Below are 27,834 nucleotides of genomic sequence, written 5' to 3'. Positions count from 1 at the left end.
ACAGCAAGAGCAATGAAAGCTGGTAGCAGTGGATACTCTTTCTGCTCTCAGTGTTAAATGGTGTCAGGTCAGTAATTTTTCCAGTGATGTTTCAACCCACCTTTCCTGAACAAGCTATTTCAGGTCAGATGACATGAAAGTAAAAAACCCTATTTTCCCCTTATTAAGTCTGTGGGAATGTGTCTCAGGTGCTATTAAACCCTGCTCCGTGCTCCCTGCCAGCTCTCTTTAACCAGGCAGAGCCCAACCAACAACTTCTGCCTTACCAAACAGTGCATTATCTTAGGCAATTGTCTCCATAACCCATTAAATTAAAGAAATAAAGGGTGTCTGATGTGAAGCTTGAAAGCAAGATCAGAAGTAAACCGAGCTGGTAAGCGGATGGTCCACATCACAAATGGAATGCCAGAGTCCGCCATGCACTGCTTTTAGTAAGGTATATAAGAAAGTTATAGCTATGTTAGATGAGGAAAGACCAATATTCAAACTTCCATTACAGCACTAGGAAAGTGTGCATCCCGCACATTCCTTCACATATTTGGGCAATATGCCAACAGTGAAAAAACCCAGATCCATGCCTATAGCTTTTTTATCTCAAGAAACCTGTAAAAATGCCTATGCATAATAAAACCCAACTTCACATTAAGTGAGGTAGCTTTACTTTGTCAAGTTCTTGATTGGCTGTGGGCTTCACTGATAGAATTTTAAGGAAAAAAGAAAAAGTGTGTTAGTAGAAAATTTTGTGGACTTTTACTAAAATGAATTAATTTTGTAAAACAGCTGAACTGAAATCAAGGAAAGCTCAGAATACATTATTATTTTTCCTGTCAGTCATTATCTTACATTGATAAGCAAGAAAAACCATTCCTAAATACTTGGGTCAAATTTTCCATGCACTTCCACCAGTCACTTTTTAATTCTTCTCTTAAAATAAATTTTGGGAAAGAACAATAACAAACCCCTTCAAAGCATCAGTGTACAACTTTTCAGCATGTCTGGAAACAATGATTAGTAGAAATATTCACATCCTGCTAAAAGAGAAGGATAAAATACTCAAAGGTACAATAACCAGAACAGTAGTAGTACTATCACCCTCCCAAAAATGTACTGATAGGTATTATAAAACATTTAAACCAAAACGTATAGAACTATTAAAAAAAAATAAAGCAAAACAAATGCATAAATTAAACAAAAAAATGACAAGTTACAAAACCAAATCAACTTTAATTTAGTCTTCATGATCTTCAGTTACCACATCTCATTGACAGAGTGATCAGTTATTAGTTGGAAAGACTGAAATGTGAACTCCATATAGTAAGTATTTTGAGCTGAACAGTTACAGATCAAGTGCTGTCGTCAACCATCTTTCTCAAAACCAGGTATTGCTCTTTTATTTTTTACTTTAAAGTGCATGCAAACACTAGCCGTGTCATCTAAAGCCATTATCATTTCAGTTTTCAAAACACAGCAACACCAAGCTTGTAGCATTTCAGAAAGTCATAGAAGGCATTTTCATATCTAATTACAACTTCAACAGCATGACTAAATGCAGTCGGCTCTATCTTCATTGGTTCAATAGCTTTAGTCCTGCCAATAATCTCAACTTCACAAAAGAAACTGTTCTTTTAGGACCCTCAAGCGGGTCTTTGCTATTAATATGCTGTTGTCCTAGTAGGAAATAATTTTAAACACAGGTCATCAGTATGACACAAAGATGACAGAAGCCAAGCACAGCTATGTGATCAGGGAGGGTTTTGCCCTGACAGACATCCACTCTTGTTATTGAAGATAACCACCTCGTCAGCTGCCTATTCTGTTTTTTGCATCAAACACAAAATATTTCTGTTTCCAAATAAGTGATTGAATTATCTGTTATCCAAAAGCAAGACCAAACTCTTGTGTTTTATAGCCTTTTTATATTCACTCCATGATACAAGGGCTCTAAGGTGTGGAAGAAAAACCTGTGACAGTAACCATTACATGTACCAGTATTATGTACAAATAGACTTAGTGTAAGTTAAAATTAAACTTATATTTGTTTACTCTTCACAGTGGCTGCAGAGACACAAACTCCCTAAGGGTGTTCTCGAGTTAACTAGAATAGTCTGAAGGCAAAAACGAGCATGGACACTTTAAAATCTAACAGGGAATACAGAGGAAGACCTTGACAAACAGCTTCCTCCCCTTCCCAAACACAAACCTGAACAAGTCATTATGGAATTTGGCAGGAATGTTACTGCTTTTACTTCGTTTTGAGAGAGCGAGAGAGACTCCTCTAAGGACTGGCAGACTGAACCATACACAACAGCACTCCCTGCCTCATTTTAAACAGGTTTACATAGTACCAGTCAGAACACATTAAATCAATCCACTTTCTCCCCCTGAAGAATTTTGCCAGTATTTTAAAATACGCTTTCTCTTCTACAGTGTGCAGAAGAGACAATGTGGTACTGTACCATCACACCAATTAGCCTCAGCCTAGCAGTACACCCGATTGGAAGGATGAGACCATGCAGATTACACATACGACAAGGCTGGGAACTGGGGAACATATAAAACCTTTTGGTGGCTCTTTAGAACATGATGAACTCGGAGACACAGCCACACAGACCCAGTGCATTCCAGGAGAAATAAATACAGCACTGGCTCAAGTGAGAGAGGCTGTTTCAGCTCCAGGAAAATAATCCTGCAGTCCCTGCTCCCCAGATGCAGCAGAACTACCCTCTGATGCCGCTGGAGAAGGAAAGCAGGGCCAGAAGGAAGCAGGGCCAGAAGGAAGCAGGGCACCCGTGTTACTTCATACGGGCACGCTGCACCCCCAGACACATGGCCAACTAGTTGTCTCAGTAGCTCCTGCAGTCCAAGGGCTGGAACGACTCCCGAAGTTACGACACACCTTTAAACCTACGCACAGGTCTGACACATGACACATCCCACCAGAGTAGTTTACTACAAAAAAAGTTTATTTACTGAATAAGGACTTGAGTACACATTATCTTATGCCATTAGCATCGAGAGTGAGCAAACCCGACTTGATTAACCCCTGAGAGGATATGTCATAGGAAACCAGGAATAACTTTAGGGGTTTATATTAATATATTACTATATTAAATAAAATGCAACCTTTATTCAATACATTTATGTAAGTCACATTGCATAAGGTAAAACTGAGGAACGAGTACATTCCTTCGAGAGGGGAATAGAGCAACAACAGTGGATCATAATGCTGACACTGGCTAAAAGCACTTCAAAAACTACAACTCATGCCTTGCTACCCAATGTAATTTTGATTTTCCATTACAATGTTAGTACGGCAAACTAAAATAAGACGATAACACTTGCAGCACCATAAGCCTCTATTGCACAAACCCAGGTCTTGACAGTGTCTTTGTTTCAAGGAGCTGCATAAAACAAGAGAAGAACTAGCAGGTGATGCTGCATTAGATTTTGACTTTTGGTTAAACACGAGGTAAGGAGAAGGAGAAGAGAAGCAAGATAGGTCAAACACAATTTGGAACTGAGGGCCCAGGTGGTGGCCAGAATAGTCTAGGGTCAGAAGCAAATCAATGCAAGCCTAAGACTCAACTTCCATGGACTGGCTCTTGAATCTGAGTCATTCTGGACTGACTCCAGGACAAAATTATCACCAAGATGTTCCTACATTTTTTTTGCTCCATGCCCAAGGCCTCTAATCCACCTCATCACTTCTGTGCCTGCAGATTTCAGCATTTCAGCTCACTGCCCACTCAGCAACTTGCTCCCAAATCTGGCTTTTGCACAACTACCCTCTCAGATTTCTCCATCATTTTCTACAAGCACTATTCAGGTACACTCTTCAGCCCCTCCTCTTCCAACCTGCTGTAGAAGTGCCCAGAGAGACTTTCCCTAGCGCTTACCTCTTGACCCGCTTTGCACTGTTAGGCTGTCTAGCTGTTCTTTTCCCTCCACATTTTCTCCAGTATTTCTACAACCTTCACATCCACATTAAGCAGTCAAACAAAACTGGCAACCTATTCAGCAACATCATTTTACGTTAACAACCCACTCAGTCCTTTCAAAAGGGTTCTGCTAACAGTAAAAATCTGAATTTAGCAACCGTGGGCCACACCATTTTCCGATCACTTCATTCTCTTACTGCTCCACCCCACAGTATTCATTGGCCCTGGTTTCCCCTTCTCCTGTTGGGAGACATCTAACTATTCCAAAACTGGGAAAGGAAGAGCTACAAGGCCCAAGCTACAGTTTGTAATTTACCTGGTCTGCCAGCAACCGAGGGGCATCACTTGCTTCTGGCCATCCCAGAGGCTGGGGAGCAGACCACATTCCTCCCAGTGCTGTAACAACTCAGAGAGAGGAACTCCCTGGCTCAGGCACTTGTACACATACGCTGTTCAGGAGCTCTGTGCCTGGCGACAGGCCCACGGAGCAAGGTGCACATGAACTCAGCTCTCTGGCCACCCCACTTCAATCCCCAGCATTTGGCTGTCAGGCACAGGAAGGGCACCTCATGTCTCTTCGGCACGGCAGGATCCAGGAAGTTCCCTGCAGATTGTGTTGGGCGTGCAGCTTTCATTTCACACAGCCAGGGCAATCTCTAATGATCTGAATCAGCATATAAGGCTCCAGATGCAATATGAATCAATTTACCCACGGGCTCAAGGTTAATATGGCCACAACACTTGGAGCTCTCTTCTCCTCGGTTCAGTCCTACTGCTGTTACCACCTCTATGCTTTTGCCTCCTTCTGAAACTTTGAAGTGATTTGTATCAAACTCCCTCAACCTCCATATGGTCACTTTATTTTGTACCAACTCCCAGAGAACTCAGTTCTTCCTGTCCATTCCATCAATGCAGATCTCTCTCATTCTCACCACTGCACCCTTATTGAGTTTCCTGAAATATCAAACTAAATAGTCATGATGCTTGAAGGGACTGTCTACATACTTTCCAGGAAGAGCTGCTCTTCTGAATTTCTCTTGCTCCACCAAGCAACTAAAATTTGTTTCAGTAGAAAGCTGGATGTACGAGCCAGCAGCATTAAATTGATCTCATGGATAGAACTCCTAAGAAGACCAGTCAAGAGGAGAATCACAAGACCTAAAAGAAAGAGTCTCTAAAGAAATGCGGGAATTGAGAGCAGTGATATCAGAAGGCCAGTCAACAGAATTACAAAGCAATTGAAGCAGAAGGAAAAAGCATCTTGAGAGAGAATTAAAGTTGTGTCCAATTGTAGAGCCTTTATAAAGAAAGTCTAAAATAAGCAGACTTCATTTTATTCTGGGTATTCAGACACCATTCTGAAGGCTGGAAATATACAGCAATCTAATGGATTGGAACAGATCTGGCTGTTAGGTATACTCAGTCAACTTGATATTCTCATTCATTAGTTTAAAATATTTACCAGAACATCTCGGTGTTGATATATTTAAGTATTATATATTATTCAAGTATTGTGTATTTTCCTCATTCTTCTACCATGAATGGACTGGGCATCTGTAACACTGACACAGACATTAACAAACTCATCATAAATATGACTAAACACAGGACAAACACATACTGTATGATACAAAACAAGACAGACAAGACATTGCAACATCACACTCAACTCAGAGGTAATTGCTGGACAAGGAGAACAAGATTTTACTCAGACCAATATTTCACTGGACCTTAAGTGGTATTTATCAGAGGCTAGACAAGAGTGTTGAAATTTTTTCAGGGAACACAATACAGTAAATAGGAATGAGCACCTCTGCCTCTTAATCCACCTTAAATCACTTCAGTGCCCTCCCAATGCTTTTTGTATTTTAAAACTCATATTGTATGTAAAGAAGAAGTAACAACTGATAGATTTAAGTTAATGCACCAACTTAGAGACCTTCCTAAACTAACGAGCTGTATGAACACATTACACCAGTCTCTGATCTATGTCTATTGCTAAAGCAGGCCCACGGGGCCTGGATGTCCTCATGAGTGATCAACATTGGCACACTGACAGTTCAACCCACTTTATTAAGAGCTACCTTAGCAATGTGCAAGGTTTCTAATTAATGCCTTGGCTGGGCAATTCTCAGCTGAAAGAGCTGATGCTATGCATGCACAAACACTCTCACCAAAGACCAGCAGTGATTCTACTTCTGCCAATAGATAAGCAACGTGCTGCATTGCTCAAGTCCGCTGAGGCACGCCAAACACTTGAACTGGAGGGGTGGCGAGTTATTTATGTTCTGCCATTTATCTTCTTCCTCCAGGCTCCCAAAGTAGGTTGCTCATTCTACATCTGTTGTGTGCTTTGTTGTTTTGTTTTTACTGTAGATACTACACAATGCAGATTTTGGTTAGTAAAAATTTGGCATTTGTCCGTGGCTGGTAATTCCATCTTCTCATCCTCTATGCTTCAGTGTGGCATCTTTTACTTGACTCAAAATGGAAACTGTATTTCCATATTAAAACTGGGATATTTTGCTATATATCTGGAGTTGGAGTATCTTGATACAGAAAATTTTCGGCTGGTTAAGTCTGTGGTGGGAAAATTTCTTCTTAATTCCCCATGTGGGCAATGCAAAGTATCTTCTGCATCTGAGATATCATTTGCTCATTAGCACTCTGTCCTTCCATGCAAGTATCTTCCACAACAGAACAGGATACAGGTTCTCTCTGGTGTTTGGTCCCCATTTATTATCCAACAAATCTGAGACTAAAGCTGGAGAACAGCTCATGGGCCATGACCTAGAGACAGTTCAATTCAGTAGTTAGGGGAATTTCATTTGAAATCCGAGTTCTGTAGATAATTTCTTGGCATGGAATCAAATATCCTTTTCTCTTCTTAAACCCCTTCAGAACACCTCCCTATATCCACATCAACCCATTGGCCTTGATTACAGAATGTAAATGCTTATTTCCTTCCTTCTCCTGCTTCTCAACAATGCAACAATATTACACATAAAATAAGCTTATCATGCCACAAAACTGTAACCCATTTCAAAGTCAATTGCACAAATCTCAAAAATAAAGCTCTCTGAAACCTCCTCAGGTTTGAAATTGAGATCAAGTCAGGAAATAACTTGTTGCCAATTTAGAATCAATGTTTTGTATTTCATTTGAAGACTTTTACCTTCATCTTACACTAAACACTTTCCCATCTCCTGTACTGGCACAGACAGGATAAACTGGTTGACCATACCAAATAGATAACGTAAAAGACAAGCTTTTACCCCTCTCACAGAACAACAGCAATTTCAACCCTAAAAGAAACAGTGTGGTAGCAGCTTCCCATGCCCTCCCACAGTGTCTCTGTGCCTGCATCTGCCTGCCCAATTCCATCTCTGCATTGGAAACTCCTTAGTGGAAGGGCCTGAAGTTTTAATGCCTCCACCTTTCATGCTGCGAGTCCCCCCGCAAATTCTTCCTCTGATCCAACTTGCTTTTTCCTGGATTGTCTTTGCAAGTCCCTCTCTTCCCAGCCATACTTTAAGATAGCTACAAAGGCAACAGCTAAAAGAAACCCCCAAAAAACCAAAAATCCCACCACCAAACAAAAAACCCCCAAAACAAACAAAACCATGCCTGGATTTCACCACTGAGCTCTGGGTGACCCACTCTGGCCATCTGCCTCTTCTCTTTTTTGTACAAATAGTACAAGAAAAGGGCAGGGTTGCTACACACCTGCCAAATGCAGGTCCTGTACTTTCAACTGCCAGCACTTTGTGCAAAATGCACTGCACTGAGCTTGGAACAAACAGATTTGTTTAACAAACAGGTTCAACACAGGGATAAATCTGTCAGCCTTAAATCATCTGCAACCTCTAACAAGATGATGAGGCTTTAAGACTATGCAGGATAACTTCCTGCTTAGCTGGTGCCCTAACAGGCTGTGATCCTGACTCTCACAGCAGAGAATCCCTACAAGGCTGCAAAATGGGCATGTGTGGGATGTAACACACAGCGATGTTGAAGGTCCACAGACTCCAGCAAACTTCCATTTTATTTCTTCCATTTATTTTCTTCTGAAAGTTATTTTCCGTGCTCCTATTTAATTTATGATTGCTCTGACTAGGTCAAGTTGAAAAAGGTTCTATTAATGCCTGGGATGGAAGTATCTATTTTCAGAGAAAAAATAAGTTAGAAGCAAATGATTTCTTCACTAAGCAGTATAAAGCACACTGAATTGTGATTGTCCTTCTCTGACTGGGATCAATTCCACAGGTCGCAGATCTACTGCATTTCGGTACCAACAAGATGGGTCCTGTGAAATGGAAGGCTTTAATACTCTTCCTCCATGGCCTCCTACATCAGGTGCTTCTCTGCCAGCATCCATGTCTGAAGGCCTGAAGAACAATCTATTTTGTGATTTTTCAGCCAGCAGATTCATCTCAGTACTTGTTCAATTCTGACAGTTCTCCATCTGAGTTGGAAGCAGTGTACCTTGTTTGTTCAGCACCCCTTTGAAATGATGTTCATTTCTGCAGCTGCACTTTGTCTGAATTAGAGATAACAGCATAAACCTGTTGTGGTTTACACTGAAAGAGTAAACTCATTTATACTTCAGATGTGTGTCTGAATATACTAAGATTAATACTAAATAAAGCTCATCCTGTAGTCAAGCAAGCATAAGCTTAGCCATCATTCTCACCCAGTTCATAAGGTAGCTTTGTTTCGGCTTCTAACAAAAGCACTGCTGATAATTTTTTGATTATTTACTTTCTTTCCACTTCTCTTCCGAGTTTCCCAGTTTAGCTTGTTCTCAGTCTGTTCTCATGCAACAGAGAAGCTAAGCATCTCAGAAAGCAGGCTTTCTAGCTGCTTTGATCATTCTTTCTCAATTATATTATTTAAATGCAAGTTACTGATCATTATAATACACTCGCAAACCCCAAGATGGAATGTTATTTTAATGATACCAGCCAAGTATTGCAATAATGAGTAACGTGGCAGGTTTTCATGACACTTCCTGCATATTCCTAACCACTCCATTCTGCATTCAGCTAAACTGAGTGTGGAGAGGCCATGTGTTCAAATATACCCTGATGAACAAATTTTCTAGGACTTAAATAATAGCACAATTACAAAATCTTCCCTATTTACTCTAGAAAGTATGCTTAGTGCTGCTGCTCTGTAGTTTTTAACTTAACTCCAGAACAGACTCTTCACACAGCATTCCTTTTCAGCAGCCTACCTTTTAAGAAGTACTTTTGTTGCAGATTTCTCAGCTTCTATGGCATAGTTAGTAAGTGTTGCTAAAAGTGAGCCTAAAAATACTTTTCTAATATTTCCATAGAGAAAAGCACAAAGTCATGAAAAATGCCACATGCATGGACAGCTCAGGACATAGACACCTGCAGTCACTATCTTCTCCCGTTGTGAACAGCTACTCTTCTCTGTACTACTAAAGCTGCTATTTTTAGGCCTTTAATTAAAAGAGTCCAGTTTAAAATAATGCACGCCAACTATATTGTAGTTATTTCCTCAAACACAGTACAAACACAAACCATGGATAGAACAAAATTTTTAAAAAATTTTAAAAAACCCCAAACAACATGAAATGCCTAATGTATTTGGTACCATCTGACCTCATCAAACCTCTGCTACAGGAGTCTTTAGTTAGCTCACGAGTGAAAATACAGATGGAGCTACAGGTGTTCATGAAGTTCTCAAGGAAGCAGAATGAAAGAAAAAAACAAAACACATGAGGACTGAAGAAGAGAGCTAAGTAGTGAGTTGGTCATCTATCATTCTACTTGTTCAACAGGATAATTGAAAGATGTAGAATGGCTTTCTGTGTATATGAAGATCTCACCAGCAGGGATACATTACAAGGAATCAGCAAACTAAACCCACCCATTAAGCTTGATATTTCATAGAATAGTAATCATTGACCCAAGCTTTAGACATGTTTTTGCCAAAACACCACATGGAATCGAAAGTGGTTTTTAAACCAATGCAGCCCACTAGAGGCCAAGTTACACTGAGCAGTTTAAAATACATTTAGTAATAAAAGGTGAAGTTTAGGCCACCATGCTCTTACATATTACAAGAATCATCTGGACTGCCACAAGTATCACGAAGTGACAAGTCCTTTAGAACTGCTGGCTCATAGTATGATAGTTGGTTTACAGAGATACAAAACAGATTAAATAATTGTTCCCATAATCAATTAATTAGATGGATTGGATTGTTAGATTGAGACGTTCCCCTTAACAGAATACCATAGTGTAAAGATTGTTGGCTCAGTTTTAGACCACCTGCTGTGATGCTTGAAGACAGTGAAAATGGCAAGCTGAACTAGAAACAAACCAAAACTAGAAACAGTACTTTGTATCAGTCTTCTATAATGATGATGTGACAGAAGAACTTTAATGCAAAGAGACAGATACTTCTGCATCCCTCTCTGTAAAAGACACTTAGTGTCACAGATCTGATCATACAGCAGGACTGCACCAGAATCTTATAAAATAAAACAGATATAGGTGTATATATATATATAAATATAGGTCTTATATATACCTAAAATTACCACCTTGATAAAAATGCAAAAATCCTATGTCAAATCAGAAATCCTAATCTAGCACACTGTGAATGCAGAAAGAATGCCTTAGGTTAAAATGCTTTTAAACCATTTGATTTTATGAATGTGTGATGTCCACACCCAAATAAAAGGCATTTCATGAATGCCTATCCTCTGTGCAATAGCAAGGCTCACTGTAATATCTGCTGTCAGTCTGCTCTGTAAAGCTCCAATTTAACCTTAATTTTCCTGTGTCCCACGTCATCCTTTCATCTACACAAGTGTATGCAATCACAGCTTTCTGACTGCTAAACAGTTTCTTGGCATGTAGTAGCCTGTAACGTGAAGCAGCTTTCCAGCAGAAAGCCCCTTGAAATTTTGCAGGAAATTATATCAGCTAAGGTGACGTCTCAAGACCAGAGTAAAAAAGATGAGCGGTGAAAAACTGTTTGCACCTCTGTTTCTGTGAGGAACTACATTAAACAGAAAAAAAAAGGGCAGTTTCTGCCTCCCACTTCTGGACAGGAAGGAGACCCTCAGTGACTAGGCTGTATTGTTTCTACAGTTGCCCTCCGAATTCTTCAGATTAAATTGCAAGTTGTGTGTTGGATTTCTTGGACTACCATGAAAACTTCCAGAATTAGTGTCAGCCTAAAGATCATAGTATAGAACTCACATCCACTGGATGAAACTGCTTTCACCTAGTCTTCCTGCTTCACTAGCTCCAGATGCTTATCTCCCACTGGGTTTGTAACTAAGGTGGCATAAGGAAATGTCACACGGAACAGAGCTGTCTCTGGATTGCGTACTGAAAGAACCAGTGTTCCCCAAAGACTCAGAATTGTTTTACTACATCTCACCTCCTCAACCATGTGCTTGACTTTCTTCTGTTGGCAGTGGACCATATCATCCAGATGTTTGATTCGCTCCCTTAGACTAGCTGCTACCTCCTCCAAATGCTGCGACCTAGCAGAACACGAAGAATTAAGGATGTAAGTGGGGAGCTATGCAGTGCAAGCACAACAAGAACCCCTGCAGCCCCACCATAAATCAGGGAGCCTAGGTGAAGAGGTAGGCAAGTCAAATTCCACTGGCAGATGTCAATTTGTGCAAAGTACATTTTAATGGTAGTCTTTTAGTCCAAGTGGCTGTCTCCACCCAAGTTAACTCACCTTTGCCTTCCATACTGGTGTGCTTACTCAGAGCCTGAAGTGCTGACAGTTAGACAACGTGACAAAGCCCATCTCCTTAAGATGTCTGTTTTTCCTTGAAGTGAAAGGCACTTAGACAACTAGACCTTTATCAGCAGAAAGACAGATTTATCCTGACTTATTATCCCCTACAAACTTTTTGGAGAAACATGCTAAATAAAAGCCATGGAGCACATCTGCTGGCATCCTCCTAAAATCTCTCCCAGTACAGGGAAGCCTTGAATCAAGGATTTGGCATAGCTGCCAACAGCAGGAGAACGCTAACTGAAGTAGTAGCAGGAATTGTTGTGGATGTTTTAAGTTTGTATTTGTGACTCTTTAGATAGATTCTGCATTTCTTCAAATCTGTTAAACACAGAAATCCACACGCACAGAAATCCTGACACAAGTTGGTTTGACAGCTTGCCAGAAAAGTAGTTTTCAAATGTACCAAGAAACAGGAGGGGAGCTTTTTAATAAGTGTTTGGCATGTTGGCCATGGGAGTCTCCATTTTTATCTGAATGTAAAATTCTTGAAATTCCTCAAATAAAGCAATCACGTCCTTACAAAATAAACTTCTGTACTCCTAGGTTCAGGACATGATAGAATTTGAGAAGTGGAGGAGGGGAATCAAAAATAAAAAGGCTTTTTTCATCTTGGACTGTGCACAGCAGAAGAAACTGTTGAAGTTGCAAATAGAACGACCATTCTAAGGCAAAGCAGCAGATGGCAAACTGTATGACATGATTCCAATGAAAGACTGAATTGTATGCTGTTTCCTCCCAGAAAGAGTCTCGATTAACAGTGAAGTACTCTACAGAGCTGTAATTGCAGCACTTTGACAAAAAAATCAAGGCATTGCTGCAGGTTTTTCAATCCTGCACATTATAAGGTCTCAGGAAACGGCAATCTCTGAAAGACTGGGAATTTTAAGCCTGATAGCAATGGAACTGAGGTCCTTCCTCAGGTGGAGCTCAAGTGTCTGGTTGGGTGCAGACAGGTCAAGAGAACTTAAGAACAGACTTCAGCATCTGAGCACAGATTCATTGCTTGCACTGCACAAATTCCTGTCTCAACATTGCCTTTACCCTTTTTACTGCAGTGTAACTTTTCATGCTGAGTGGACAGGGCAGAATTCACTGAAGTGGGAAGAGTATCTGTTATCCGGAGGTAAAGAAAGAAAGCAATTATCTTTTATCTCCATACTCTATGTTGTATGTGACATCTGTTCACTTTAAATTATTATTTTAACAGGCTCTGTGAAGAGCCATTATTACACTGAAACCGGATAAGCTGGTCACAGGTCAATACAACTGGGCACTGAGATTCTCTCAGCAGGGACCACCTTTTATGTTTATGCTTCCTACAGAACAGTGGGATGCTAAAACCTTAACGCTGAATTTCTGCATGCCACAGAAATGAAAGCAGTAATCAAGTACAATTATTCATTCTCTGCTTATAATTCATCTTTACCCACTCAAGTAGTGTCACATAAACATTTGAGTGGCAGATGCAATTTTCACTGCAACGGCAGTTATGCTGTTTCAGTGCTGGATAGGTTTGCCTTTGCCTCTGGGTGCGCTTGAAGCTTTTATTTGCTTGGTCATGGTGCTCTGTCAGTCTCAAAGAAGTAGTGATGGATGCACATGCCACCTGTGGGCAAAAATAGCACATCCAGGTGCCACCACACTACTAGATCTTGCTTCTACGCCTCATGCTTTCGAGAACAGCCATCCACAGAGGTCTCATTTCCAATAAGTTCACCCTCATTTTCCCCAAATAACTTCATAGCTGATTTCTGCACTGTGATGCTACATGACAGATTTCTTCCACACCTTCATTTTGTTCATGTGCATATGTTAATGTGCACTGCATGTGTAGACCTGGCCCTCCGAGCCTTAAACATATTCCCCAGTCTCCCTCTTTGATACAAAGACACCTCTGGCAGTTATATGCAAAACTTGCTTCCTTTAAGAGTTGCTCCTTTCAGAGGGGATGTCCTACAGCTTAATTCAGCATACAGAATGTCTTTTCTTTTAAAACTGTGTTGAGCAGTCTAGGAGCAGATAATGAAAGTATTCAGTCAGGGTCATACTGTTCTGAATTCGGGAATGCAGATTTAAGAAAATGCAATCCACAAATACGTCGCAACTTGTTCCATCTAAAACGTACTCTGCATGTTTGCAAACAACTTTTCAAAAAAGATGCATGAAAGTGTTTTTTTGTTGCAAAACTATATATTTTTGCATATTTTCTGTATATTTTCTATGTGAATAAAATTACATTTTGATTTTAAACTACACCAGACTGCAGTTTGAAAGTTAGCAACTGTAAAATTCAGGTGTCTTCAAAAACAAACCACCCCTAAAGTTTCCTAGAAATACCAGAAGTTCCGCAGACAAGACATATCTCACCTTTCACTGTCAGAGTTGTTTTCAGATTTTGCTCCAGATATTTGTATTTCATTTAGTTCAAGTTGTTTTTGCAGCTGGTGACGTTCCTAAACACGAAATGTTATCCTTCAGTTCTCCACGTGTTAAAACGTAAAGGCTTTACAAAGCATATTTCATTGCAATTCAAAAGATCATTTATGAAATTAAAATAGAAACTGATTAAAGAAAACCCATGCACTTCCTACAGCTAAGGAGCACAGAAAGCGTAATAATAAAATCACATTCCCAGCTATCCTTAGGAATAAGATCAACGTTTCCAATTTCCTATTCGAAGGTGTACATTGTACTTGAAACTGATATTTTGAATAAAGAGTTGAGTCATCATAATCTTTAACTATATAAATGTCAAATTTTCCATGTTATTCCTCCAAAAGATCTCTCAATCCAAGGCTGAGATAAAATGTACTGCTCTATTTTCTTCCCCAAAATATTCACGTTTATTTTTGAGGTGTCCATCAGCACAGTACTCAAAGATCTGTGAGGACTTAGGGACTGAGTCAACACAAATTAACAGAGGAGTCTGCTATTCACTTTAATGAGAATTTAAGAGATATTCAGTTTTACTCTGCAAGTACCAGCCAGATACAAACAAATTAAATAACCAACGTGAGCAAACTCATCTGTACTTAAGAACTACACTGCAATTATTTATTCACTGCATAATACTTGCAAGCTGTAGGCTGAAGCCCAGATGAAGTTTTTAAAACATCATGTTTTTAAAAAACATTTTAGTCTGAATTTGGAGATACATTCATAGTCAGGACTATGAATAGCTAAATAGCAAGGTCTAGTCCTAACTAAAACACATTGTAATGGACCTACCAACAGCATTTCTAAGAGACTTTGGATCATTTGGGATTACTACTTCATTAGGCTTAGGAAATCATGCACAGTGAAGGAAGACTGAATGGTCTTTTTAAATGCTTTCTTTAAAATACTGGCTAATTTACTACATACATTTTCACAGCTTAGGCAGCCCTGCCTGTAAAGAAAACTAGAAAGTTAGAAGAACCTCTTAATCACAGTGTTTCCGTGGTAGTCCAGGCCCATTTACTTACATGGATAACATAACTAAGATGCAAACAGCAATGGCATATCACTGAGCAGCAGATAAAAAAAAATCTCCTCCATGCAGTGGTGAATTTCCTTTAAAGGCAGCAATCACCTAACTCTCATACCTCTTCCATGCGTTCAATCAGCCGGTCGAGCTCACCAATTCTCTGGTCTTTTTCCTGTATGCTTGTTTCTGTAATCTGCATCTTCTTATTTGCCTCTTCAATGGCCTTCAGAAGCCGATTCGTCTCCTCCTTTAAATCAGAACATTTACAGTCACATGAACATACAGTGTATTAATGAGGATTTTTTAAAATTATTTAGGCCATACAGCCAGGCTAATAGCTTTTAAGCAGAGCTCACAGCTTTTCACTACACCTGCCCAGAAGTCTGGAAGAGTTGTGACCCTAAATGTGAATTGTATACAACAAAAGATCTGGGGCACATTGAAGTGCATAGGTATTTGTAATACATCGTTATGAAAATCTGAGAAAAACTTTTACCCATTTCTTAGTTTTCCCTTCTGAGGATGCTGTGAAGTAACAGCGTAAGAAAAATATGTTGTTGCAGAAGATAGCATTTTAAACACTGAGGTTTGCTACTTTGTTCTCTTCAGAACTTTGTACTTCCTGCATATATAAAACATTTTGAATAGAAGGAGGCTGTGGAATCTACCTTCAATCTCAGCCATTATCTATCTTTATCAGTTAGAAAAATGCAAGGACAAACTGCTTGTAGGAAACTTTTACTTAGGGGTGGAGGGAAACCAGGGGAGAGGAAGAGTTCTTGTGCCAGCAGCATCCAGTGAAGTTGTTTCCCCTCCCCTTCCTAAACTATTACTGAAATTGGACACTATATTTTCCTTTTTTTAGAGGATCAGAAGTTAAAACCCTCACTTACTCCATTTCAAATTTTTACATCTACACTATCATTACTTTTGCTGTGTTGAACACATTATTTTCCCAGCCATACAGCCCCAAAAGCTTGGAAAGCTTAGTAACTGTGGCAAGACTAGTCAACAGACAGGAGTGAAGGAACACATGTCAACTCTGGAGTGTTAAGTTTTTGAGAAAAAACACCCAAGCTAAGCACCACTCTTTATAAACTGGCTATACGTACTAGGAGGATTTCTTTCTCAGCTTTATGCTTCTGCTCCTCTTCTCGCATTTTTTCCTCATACTGACTGTACAGTTTCCTTGTCATCTCTCTCATGACTTCAGCATTGGCTTCCTGCGACGATTCCACCTATGAGAGGGGAAAGCTGACCCATCAGTCAGTACAGCACTGCTGGCAGCAGGAGAAACAGAGTTCACATGATGTAAGAATAACATCTTGAATGTCAGCTCCACCTTGCTATAAAATTGACACTGCTGAAGCAGATTTTCATTTGCACCAAGACCATTTGCAACACTCTGGCAGTTTGCAAGTCATTTGAATTTGTACAAGTTATCATTTCAGCAAGTTTCATGTCTGAATTTACCTAGTCATTGCTTATCCAAGACCAGGCTATGGCTCTCTACTCAGTCCTTCCATAACAGCCTCCAAGTCACTTGAAGAAATATTGTCTCTGCCCATTTTACAGACACATAGAGATAGTCTAGACTCAACTGTTTCTAAATGACCATGAAGCTCAAAACAATAATTACTTTAAGTTGGAACTAAGTATGGGTGGTTAACTAAAAAACACAGTTGTACCCTCCCTCCTCTCTTGCTTTTTCACGTACTGCTCTCTGTGTAGGGACAATAACTGGGGTGACCATGGAGCAAAGCAGATCAGGGATCAGTCAGACTTAATTTTAATATTCTCAGGGGTGTGGAAGGGTTAATTTTTAACCCAGGACCAGAGACTTTACTACTGCTACAGGGAAGAGGGCAGGAATGGTAATTCAGAGACAGGATTTCCCCCTTAAGTTGGCTCAAAACACTGACTGAACCACACCCTCGGTGATTAAACACCAGATAGGATGTTCACAGCTTAAAGCCATCTGCTCTGTAAACTGCAATAAAAGCAAAGTAACATAGCTAGTCCAGAACTTAGTTCTCGTAGTAGGGATGCTATAAATCAAAGAAGTTATAGTGAAATGCTGTGGGTGCTACATAAGTGTCAGGAAGAGGAGGAATATCCTGTCATCTGGGAGAAGAATAAAGTGTTCACTGCTGATCACTACAGTTCACACAGCTACAAAATACCTGATCCTGATGATTAAGGTTTTGGGGTCTGAGTGGTTTGTTGGGTTTGGTTTTTTGTTTGTTTGTGGGTTTTGGGTTTTTTTAGGACTGACAGATTGAAACCCTTGTGTTTATCTTGCATGGTGGGAACAAGCTGGTTTACTATCCTGTAGACTAACAGTGTATTTCATCCTTTGAAAAGGGACTGAACTCTGAAAGACTCCACTTGTACCGCAATTGCCCCTTTGGCATCTCACCTAGGCCAACACTAGGGCAGAGGTAGTAACCTGCACTTGAGCCATGAGGAGAATAAAAACAAGCATTGAAAGGTAGATGCATCAGGGCGTGTTACAGTACTGTGAAGCAATGCCTCCAACCTCAGTTACTGTTACGACTGTATGAATAAACTGAACCTACTTAATAAGATAAAGGGGTGTGTTCTCCTACCCAGAAAATTACCACAGCATATGGCAGTTAACTGCCTTTTGACTGCTAACCTCCACACTGTCCTCTACAATGCACCTCTGGAATTAAATCCCAGCAGGTCGAGGGAGGGGATTCTGCCCCTGTACTCTGCTCTGGTGAGACCCCACCTGGAGTGCTGCGTCCAGCTGTGGAGCCCTCAATATCAGAAGGATATTGACCACTTGGAGCGAGTCCAGAGGAGGCCACGAAGATGATCAGAGGGCTGGAGCACCTCTCCTATGATGAAAGGCTGCGAGAACTGGGCTTGTTTAGCCTGGAAAAGAGGAGGCTCCGAGGAGACCTCATTGCAGCTTTCCAGTATCTGAAGGGGGCCTACAAGGGTGCTGGGAGAGGACTTTTTACAAGGGCCTGTAGTGATAGGACAAGGGGTAATGGGTACAAATTGAAATCAGGAAGGTTTAGATTAGATATCAGGAAGAAATTCTTCACAGAGAGGGTGGTGAGGCACTGGAACAGGTTGCCCAGAGGCCCCATCCCTGGATGTCTTCAAGGCCAGGCTGGATGAGGCTTGGAGCAACCTGGTCTAGTGGAAGGTGTCCCTGCCCATGGCAGGGGGGTTGGAACTAGATGATCTTTAAGGTCCCTTCCAACCCTAACCGTTCTATGATTCTATGATTCTATGTCTTGGCATCTTTGATACACAGTTTTCTATTTAACTTTCAAAGACAGCAATGAGGTATTTCATCCACTAACTTCCTAATAAAACTGCAACTTTGAGGGCAAGATTTAAACTTTTTCCTCGTTAAGGCAGGGCATGTATTCCGTAGATGCTGACACGCTTGAAGATAAACAAATTCTTAGGCATTCAGTTGAAGTGGGACAACCTGCTGTTCTCTGCCCTTAGAAGCAGACATACCCTCCTTGACCAGTTGGTGCATGTCCTTAAGATTATAGTCTTGAAATCTTAACTGCACCAGCCTTGCTTTCTTCTTTTAATTGTTTTTTCCCTCTCTCTATTCCCTGCTGACAATAGCAGGTACAAAATACAGCTGCTTTTACAGCCTGTAAAGCTTCACTATGACAGAAAACTAGAATGTGACTTGGAAGTTGAAATACACTTATGTTTAACCTTTTAACCATTCTTTATTAAACATGAATGCCAGTTGCTAGAGAGCCAAAAAGAAACCATCTCTGAGAAAATTAAACATGAATAAACCAGTAGTCACCTTAATTTCACAGTGACAAATTCTGATGCAGTACTATTCAAATTAGTATATTTTGAGCAATTTTGAGAGAGACAAATGTTTCCAGAAGAGGGTTGGGGTTTTTTTGATTGTTTTGGGGTTTTGGGGTTTGGGGTTTTTTTAATGGAATTAAAGGAATAGAGTCAGTAGATGAGGGGAGAAAACAGTCAAGCTTTCTGGCATATAAAACCTTCCAGCTTGCATTTTATTCTCTTGTATTTCTCTGAAAGAAATAGCTTAATTCTCTTCCCAAGACTGTCCAAGCTGTAACTTGCTGTTACAACATGTATCTGCTGACCATATGCTCCCAAGATTTAACAGATTACCTATTAATCTGTTAAATTGTGCCATACCAAATAAACAAATTCAACATCAAGACATTTTTATAGCAACTATACATACAACTCTACAGTGTAGAGTTATACTATTTCCTTACTTACAGCAACAGACACTAATAACCATTTAATGGTTTGAATTTTCACCTGCCAACATCCCTGAATGGAAATCCCATTTTATGGGAAGACTGACCAGCCAGATGAGATGCTTTTTATTAAACAGTATTGATTGATAGGAGCGTATCAATTCTAGGGAATAATGAAGGCATGAAGAACGCAGAACCCTTTAAAAATAAGGCCAAGAAATTAATTTAACATACTCTTAATGCCCTGAACATGCAGTGTTTTTAGAAGAGTTTATATACTGCACCTTTAATTTCAGTAACTGATTTTCAATTTGTGCTGTTTCCAGTTGCTTTTGCTTCTCTCTCAGCTTTTCCATAGATTGCTCATGTGTATGTTTTAAATTCCTTATTTGTTCCCTTATATCAGTGTTCTCCAATGTAACATCCACTAGGGTTTTCTAGGAGAAAGAGGCAAATCACGTGTTAAAAATCCAAAATAATTTGGTGAACCAATATAGTGAAGAGATTATGGAACAGACAGAACATTTAACAGTTTCCTGATACATCAATGCAGTGTGAAGAGTTTAGCAAGATTTAACATTTAAAATTATGGCTTTTGTTTTATTTAGTCTGCTAGAAGGTATTTCCATGAGGAACATGCCCAGTGAAATGAAGTCCTATCAAAAACCAGAAAGGAACATGGATGCACTTCATTATGAATGCTTTTCTCAACAAACTTTCTTCCCTCCAAGAGCCAATGCTATACATATTGAAAGCACTACAGTGTGACATACAAGAAAGCAGGAACATTATGTTGATCAGTTCACATACATGAGAATTTGGAAGCCTTTAAAACAGAAAATTCATTCCCACCTTCTCCCTCCCTTACATTTCACAGGTATGTAACGTCTCATAAGTGGTTAGCATCCAAACATGCCACTTCCATTTCTGCTAATCAGTGGAGGTAGGAATAAGTCAGGAGATGTACCATTTTGCATGATGCAGGAGAAACCACATTTTCACCTTAGGTATTTCGTAGAGACATGACATGGGGCATCAGTCAGCTGCAGATTAGTATCTCTTTATTATACGCTATTTTTAACAGGTTTTTAAAAGACAGAGGTGTTGGAATGTTTTTGTTACCTAAATCAGCCACTTTAGATATATAAGACAGTACTTTATGGGCTTGTTAAGTGTTAGAATCTGTATTTGTCATGCATGTTTTATGTATGCTTTTAAATCCATGTCAGAAAAGGCAGTTGTCAGCTGTGAAACAGCTATTAAAATGTACCTGCAAGTCTATTGATGCTGATGTCAAGGAGCTGTTCATTTCACTAAAGCTATCTAAGGCTGCAGCCTGCACTCGCACATGATTCTCTAAGGATTCCTGATGAGCATTTGTCACCTGAGCAGAAAAAAAAAAAAAAAAGAGAGAAGTTTTATATAGAATAATGATCAAGTTTACCTATTCTTTCAAAGGGACCTATATAAGAGAAAGACCCCATGGTTAATTTTCACAGTACTGGGATGCTTACAATATACCGGCCTCAAACCATATTCTTGCACCTCGGAAAGGAACAACCAGACCTCAGAATCCAAACATGCTAACAGAAGTAAGGCATAAGTATCTATGTTTATTGCTAGTCATTGTCCTTTTTGAAAGAAGAGGACACTTGGCAGATTTCTATTCAGAAAGCTAATATTCATAAGAGTGGGTGGATTGTAAAAAGTCATAGTGAAAAGCAGAGGAATACAAGAAGTGAGGAGATTAGAAAGGTTTGGGTGAGCTGTAGAATAGCCTTAAGAAGGAACTGACTAATCAGGTACATAAAGAAGCAACATCAAGAAGATGTAAGGATGAAACAATACTAAGCAGGTAGGAGAAGTAAGAGAGCTTTGTTGTATGAAAATTTGTCATCTTCTGTTATGTACATACACATGCTTAAAAACTGGAAGGGGAAAAAGAAGGCACAAAATTACATCATTTAAGAAGAGAACAAAACCCAAACAGTGCAAATGATTATGAATCATCCAATAATAAAGAGAAAAAAACTGTTACTAATGGAGGCCAGCCCAACTCACATTCTTAGATGGATCAGACTTGTTCCCTGGTAGAAGAACACTAGGGACTGATATGGAGAACAATTAGTGTTTAGTAACCAAGTCATACTCAGATTAGGTCAGCATAGGGAGCAGAAGCCAAGTCGTTACTGTTAACCCTATATAATGATGTGCTCATATAAAAACAAACAAACAAACAAATGAAGAAATGCCTTAGATGGAGTAAGAAAGTTACAAGAGAAGGACTTGTGTGAAGAAGCATACTGCCCTGGGCAGAGTATTGGAAGTACAAGCTTCAAATAAACTTCATGAACAAAAACTAGTCCTGGAAATTGATGGGAAAAGAGCACAGTGATTCAAAGCTGAAGTAAAGAATATATAAAGGATTTTAAACAGGATCCCCAAATAGCATGAAAGATGGCAGTCATGTAAAACAAAACCAAACCAGAAAACACCCGCATATTATTGGGTAGAACACCAGTGGCGCTTTCTTTCAGGCACTATAAAGTATTAAAAAAGGGGGGATGGTGTCTCATAATGTGTCATTTATGTCAGGAGCAGTACTTCATACTGCTAATTAGCTGCAGGTCTAGAGATTCTGTCAGAGCTGTTCAGAAACCCTTCACTGAGGGAGACGTTCAGACTCAGGCAGGACTTCCACTGGTCTGACAGACGATCTGGAAGTGCAGATGTCACCACCACTATGCACTAAGTATCAGCAGCAAAGACAAGATTTTTTGAGATTAGTTGTCACAGAATAGAAGTACCAGTTTAACAGCAAGTTCTGATCTTCATACATAATACAGCATACAGACAACTGACAGTCTCCAAATGAGGATGGCAAGAAGAGCACAAGTGAGGGTCCCAGTCCCCTGAAGTCAGAATGTGTTTAGTTGTCAACAATTCATATGTGTTTAGTTGCCAACAATTCATCTGAACCAGGGCTGTGAAAATCAATGTTCAATACAGAATCCACAGCAAGTTTTCAGAGATATATTTTTGGACTAAAGAACTCAGCAGTTTAATATGAAGGATACTTCTACAGACTGCAGCAGCTTTTATTGCTAAAGCAGCATGTCAGAAAAAAGAGAGGTCATCAAATGACCACTGAAAGGTTCAATTAAGAACCAAAAGGCAAGTCGTTTTTAGACCTGTCACACACTTCAATACTAAAGAATATTGCTCCTGCTTTTACTATAGCCTTTAAACTACACAGACAGTAAAAGAGAGCAAAGTCTGTTGAAATTACACCAATTAAGTTGCACATTACTCCTAATTACCTAGGTTATTTCATTCACTTGGCAGCTTACTGGTACAAACATCTCCACTAATAACCAGTGCACATAGACAATGCTATCAAGATCATTCTTTTATTTCCAAGAAGCAGGCATTTAGCAACTCCATATGCAAAAGCATCCCTATCCTAGCTTACCTTCCTAGAGGAATAAATAGATAAATAAATGTCTAGAAGTCACATAAAACAATGAACTGAAGTGGTTTGAGAAATCATTTCTGTTCTGCTGAAGGGAAAAAAAAGGTTTCTGGGTAAGACTGGGACATTTATTCTCATATGCTTCCCTACAAGTGAATATGTACTTACCTTCAGTTCATTCGTAAGCTGCTGTATTTTCCGTTTCATTTCATCATATTCACCATACATTTTCTTTCTTACTTTTTCCAGAGTTGCTCTCACCTGACATCAGAAAAATCAAATGCCTTTATAAAACTTATTGATGATATTGTTTATACTAGGACAGGATTGGTTTTTCTAAGTCCTTCATTGTTACTTTCAGTAATTTCCATTACTAATCTACCTTTTCATCAACAGCAATTTACTCTTAAGAGCAAGACAAAAACTTAAGTCTCAAGATTTATCTACGTAGGAATGATACAAATAAACATCTCTGAGTAATTCTGAGCTTCTCTAGCCACACTTAAACACATGCAAAATAATAATTTAAATCATGAATTTCAATTAAATTATCTGTAATTCATTCTAACACAATTAATAAAGGAATTATTTTTAATTTGAGCGTATGTTTTCTTTTGGAAAAAAAACATCCATACATGGACTTAATACACCTTCATACTTTTTGAAGTGGTTAATTAGTTTTCCCTGAATATCCTTTGACGATAAACCCTTCCATTTCAGACTTCTAAGATCTTATCTAGCTAAACAATATATTAGAATAAATCTACCAGTCCAATAAAGAGAGTACTCAATTTGATTTTATTTAAGAATTATGGATGAATTATACCTTGCCTTCCTAAAACAAGAAAGGGAAAAAAAAGCTAGTTGGCGTTTACATGCCATTGCAATCATGCGCAGAGCCATTCTTCTCAAGAGCACACATTGTAAACACTACTTAAATACTTGCCTACAGTCTATCCTCCAGCTACATAATTCAAACTCCTTCCCCCTCCCCCCCCTGTCAAACACAGACGGATTGCAGATAATCTAAGGCTGACCTCATCACTGCATAGGCCTGGGGAAAGAGCGAGGGGAAAACATTAGTAGGGCCTTAACACAAGAGGGGATGTTTCTAGCAGCTCTGCAGTATACCCACTCCCTCACAGAAAGAGGGGCATTGGCCACCAAACCTATGCAAGGAGTAGACACAAGGCTTCCCCAAACTATGTGCTCCCTTTAGGATGAGAAACATGGAAAGAAGCTGACTCTGGCACTTCACCTCAGGGAAGTACCCCTCGCCCTGTCCCTACCCACATATACACACATACACAGACACACCCCCTTTTGCAAGGTGCAAATTTGACTCAGATACAGCAGTTCTGATGTGGCCCATCAGGCTTGGTCTGTTTAAGTCAGCACGTAAGTGGCACAAGCTGAGGAGTCTTGTTTAAGACTCTATGTTTAAAGATGAAACTTCTCTGGCAGACCAAAGTTCACAAGTTACCACAGCTGAACACTGCTTCCAGAATACAGGAGAGCAAGCGCCAGCACAGAAAAGGGCAGGGAGATAGTCCTGCTCCAAGCAGTCTTAGCCAGCTATCAGAAACAGCACACCTACTGCATGCCAATTCACCCATCCCCGGGCACCACCCAGCAGGGTAGATAAACTACCCAGGCAGGAAACCAGCAGCCAAGGCAACTCCTGTGCCTCACCTGCACCACAGTAGTGACACAGCCCAACTGTGAGCGCAGAACTCGGAGTAGTGAACGGCTAACGAACTGTGAGTAATAAAGGAGAGTAGCAAGTGCTGATAGCTAAAGCCCAGGCAGATGTTAAGAGCACACATAATTACAGTCTCTTACACTGCTGGCTCAGTGTTCTTCCCTTTTATATCAACTCAGTTTGCACTTGAATCAGTGTAACACAATAGCCATTGACCAATAGCTTCCTGGGTGGTGAAGGTGGTTGGAAAGAGAAGGTCAGATTATTTGCCCTTGGCTAATTAGGAGCTTACTGCCAACGCCTAAATGCCAAGGACTGACAGGCAAGGAGATGCTACATTTCAAGTACAGAAACCAGCAGCACCAGAAATGCCTTTTTTTTTTTTTTCCTTTCAGGAGACCTTCTGCCAATTATTATAAATGGCCATGCACAGAGAAAGTAGTACAAAGTCATCCTTATTAGGCTGACTATTTAAAGGCTGCCCCAAAATATACCCAAGTGATTTTACTATGTCACCTAATTCAGGAGCCTTTTCAAAACTGGGGAGTTTGGTGACGGAGGAAGCAGAGGAAGAGAGGAGAGAGTTTATCCTTCCAGGTATCTGCAGTTTCTTCTGTATGACATGTGAAATTATGAAGGCTTCAGGACAGGAACCCCAAGATCTGTCTGGCAGTTTGCTTGCCCAGCTATAGCCCAGTCAGCAAGCATTAACAAGTATGCCATGGCACAGAGGAACTTGAGTCTGGACCACAGAGTTCTCAGGTGTATATAGCATGCTTTTTTTCCCAACTTGAATACTAACAATGCAAGCCTTGAGCTTCAGAGTAGGTTCGCAACTGAAATTCAGGTGTTGGGCTAGACATCACTCGCACCATATACACTCACAGCAGTACATGAATATATGGAAGAGACATTTGACAAATTCTGAAGTTGAAAGCATAACTCACTTCTTTGATGTAATTCATCTCCTCTTTCAGCTGATCAGCTGACCAGCCATAAACCACCATTTCTCTCTTATGGTTGTTGTCAGTTCGGTGCACGACACCATACACCATCCCATGAGAGAGCTTCCCTGGAGACATGCCATTTGGTACATGGTAGAGCTCCTTAAAAGTAAATAAATAAAAAGTTATTTTAAAATCAGTACAAGAATAAAAGCTAACAAACAAAAAACCAGCAACATAGGGACAGGAGAGCCAACTACAATGAAAGCACAACAGTACCTAAGAACACTGATTCCCAAGTGTTTTGGTGCCAAAGTGTCAACCTTCGTGTTTTTGGGAAGATCAGTGACAAGTTTTATAACTGATAGAGATGTCTGGTTTTAATGGAAGGGATATAGGTACAGCTAGTGACAACAGATTGGATTTGTGCAAGCAGAGGTAGAGGCATGTGAGAGAAAATGTTATCCTGTCTTATTTTCATTCACCAGCATATGCTACTTCTCTGCATTCTTCTAGAGCACTGTCAGCGTGCACAGTCCCCTTCAAACTCATGCAACCACAGAACTGCCCCTCACTCCCCAAACTCCCTGCGCTGCAGGAAATATAAACATTCACAAGTTCAATGAAAAATTTTAGAAAGTTCTCAGAAGAAACTGAAATTAAAACATTTTAGGCAAGGTTCCTTATAGAGAGCTCAGAAAACATGTTTATCTTGGAGATAAAAAAAGTAGAATTTCAGTTTGCATTTAAAGCTAACTGAGGACCTCCAAAGCAATCAAACATTCATTTCAGGGCTGCATTTCTCTTACAGTTGTAGAATTGACATTCTAAGAGCCAAAGCAAAGCTATGACAAAGCATTGACGTGGGTGTTCCGGTGTTGTTAACTATCATAGCAGGATAAAACTTTGAAATCAGCTCTTGATAGGTAAATACAAAGGCTTTTTTAAAATTACTACATTTGTTATTCAAATGATCTCCAGACATTTGTAAAACATACTTGTAATAACTGTGTGTCTTACTTTAAGGCACTCTTTGCAACAGACTCCTCTTATTCACCTTATCAATCCACTTCATAGTATTCGTGCAACCAGTAGGATTCCCTTCCCTCAGCATACTAAGTATCTGCAAGGTCAGACGTAACCACCTGGCCTGACTACTCACCTAGGTTCCCTTCTAACCAACCCAGAGAAACATCCTTCTGTAGCAATCATCTGAAATGAGTCAGTCTCCAGAAATACTAATTTATCTTCTTGATTACAAAGAATTTAAACAACTAGCTTACATGAAGACATCCACATCATGCCTTTTTAAAAAGAAGGGAAAAGTACAGTACTCTTACCAAACTTTGAATGTTTGCAAACTAGGAACCTAACATCAGTCATTTCCAAATAGAAAATTAAAACTAGGAACCTAACATCAGTCATTATTTCCAAATAGAAAATTCGAAAGCCACAGTCTTGGAAAGACAACTGTTACTTCTTAGCTTTGCCCATTGTCTTTGAAAGGCCAGTCACAGGTAATTTTACCGAACTTTCTCTCTCACACTAGGTATGTGTGGTACACATACCAGAATATGTGTAAACTTGAGAAAATTCACTACATTGACCATAGAATATGTTTGGTTTGGTTTTGTTGTTCAGTAGTGACACTGTATGAAAACTGACAAACTTTGAGAATCTTGGCTAAATTAAGCGTCTAAGCAGTGTCTAAATACTCTCTTTGACAGCAAACAGACTGAAGAGACGAAGCTCAGCATCTTATATCCATCTGCAGCTGTATCCTAGAGAGTCTCCAGTCCTTCCCATGACAGAGGGTGATGATAGCATCTGCAGCCTAAAGCAGTGGCACCTCCAGTTTTTAGCTTGCATTAAGAAGGATGGGTAAAGATAGACATTTGTTTTACACTGTGTCCCTCCCACATGGCACTGACAGATTTTCTCAACACTCTTAATCCTATATATTATCCTTTACTGTACCATTAATAGCTTAATCATTTTGCTGAAGTGTTGGGTGTGTGCATGCAGGGCTGGGAGGGGAACAGTCAAGGAGCAGACACCTGATAAAGAACATTTCAGGCAAAGAACAACAAAGCTATAAGCAATCATTTACAAATAAAGCCTTATTAAAACCACTTAATGGAAAAACACTGGGAAGCCAGCCCTACCTATACATGCTATCGTTTAGCACTTTCAAAATATCATACGCAAAGCTTCATATCCTGATAACCAGAAGTTTCATAATTCTGTATTACTGGG

The 27,834-nt window shown here is 39.8% G+C and overlaps 1 protein-coding gene across 1 annotated transcript in view; it reads right to left on the bottom strand.

The window, feature by feature from the left end:
• The window catches only part of LOC104503575 (myocardial zonula adherens protein-like), a gene marked incomplete at its 5' end in the record, with an annotated part of 29,205 nt that extends 3,465 nt beyond the window's left edge, over window positions 1–25,740 (bottom strand). Inside the window, 8 exons of the mRNA XM_010150906.1 lie at window positions 11,364–11,469; window positions 14,109–14,194; window positions 15,326–15,454; window positions 16,320–16,445; window positions 19,745–19,897; window positions 20,731–20,844; window positions 23,101–23,193; window positions 25,582–25,740. Coding sequence (XP_010149208.1) covers window positions 11,364–11,469; window positions 14,109–14,194; window positions 15,326–15,454; window positions 16,320–16,445; window positions 19,745–19,897; window positions 20,731–20,844; window positions 23,101–23,193; window positions 25,582–25,740 — 966 coding nt within the window. The remainder of the gene's footprint in view (window positions 1–11,363; window positions 11,470–14,108; window positions 14,195–15,325; window positions 15,455–16,319; window positions 16,446–19,744; window positions 19,898–20,730; window positions 20,845–23,100; window positions 23,194–25,581) is intronic.
• Between the last annotated feature and the right edge of the window lie 2,094 nt (window positions 25,741–27,834).

The sequence above is a fragment of the Eurypyga helias genome, unplaced genomic scaffold (genome assembly GCF_000690775.1).
Source record: "Eurypyga helias isolate BGI_N326 unplaced genomic scaffold, ASM69077v1 scaffold47810, whole genome shotgun sequence".
In the NCBI taxonomy this organism is placed as follows: domain Eukaryota; kingdom Metazoa; phylum Chordata; class Aves; order Eurypygiformes; family Eurypygidae; genus Eurypyga; species Eurypyga helias.
The sequence above is the reverse complement of the archived record's forward strand: the minus strand, read 5'-3'. Positions and strand labels throughout refer to the sequence as shown.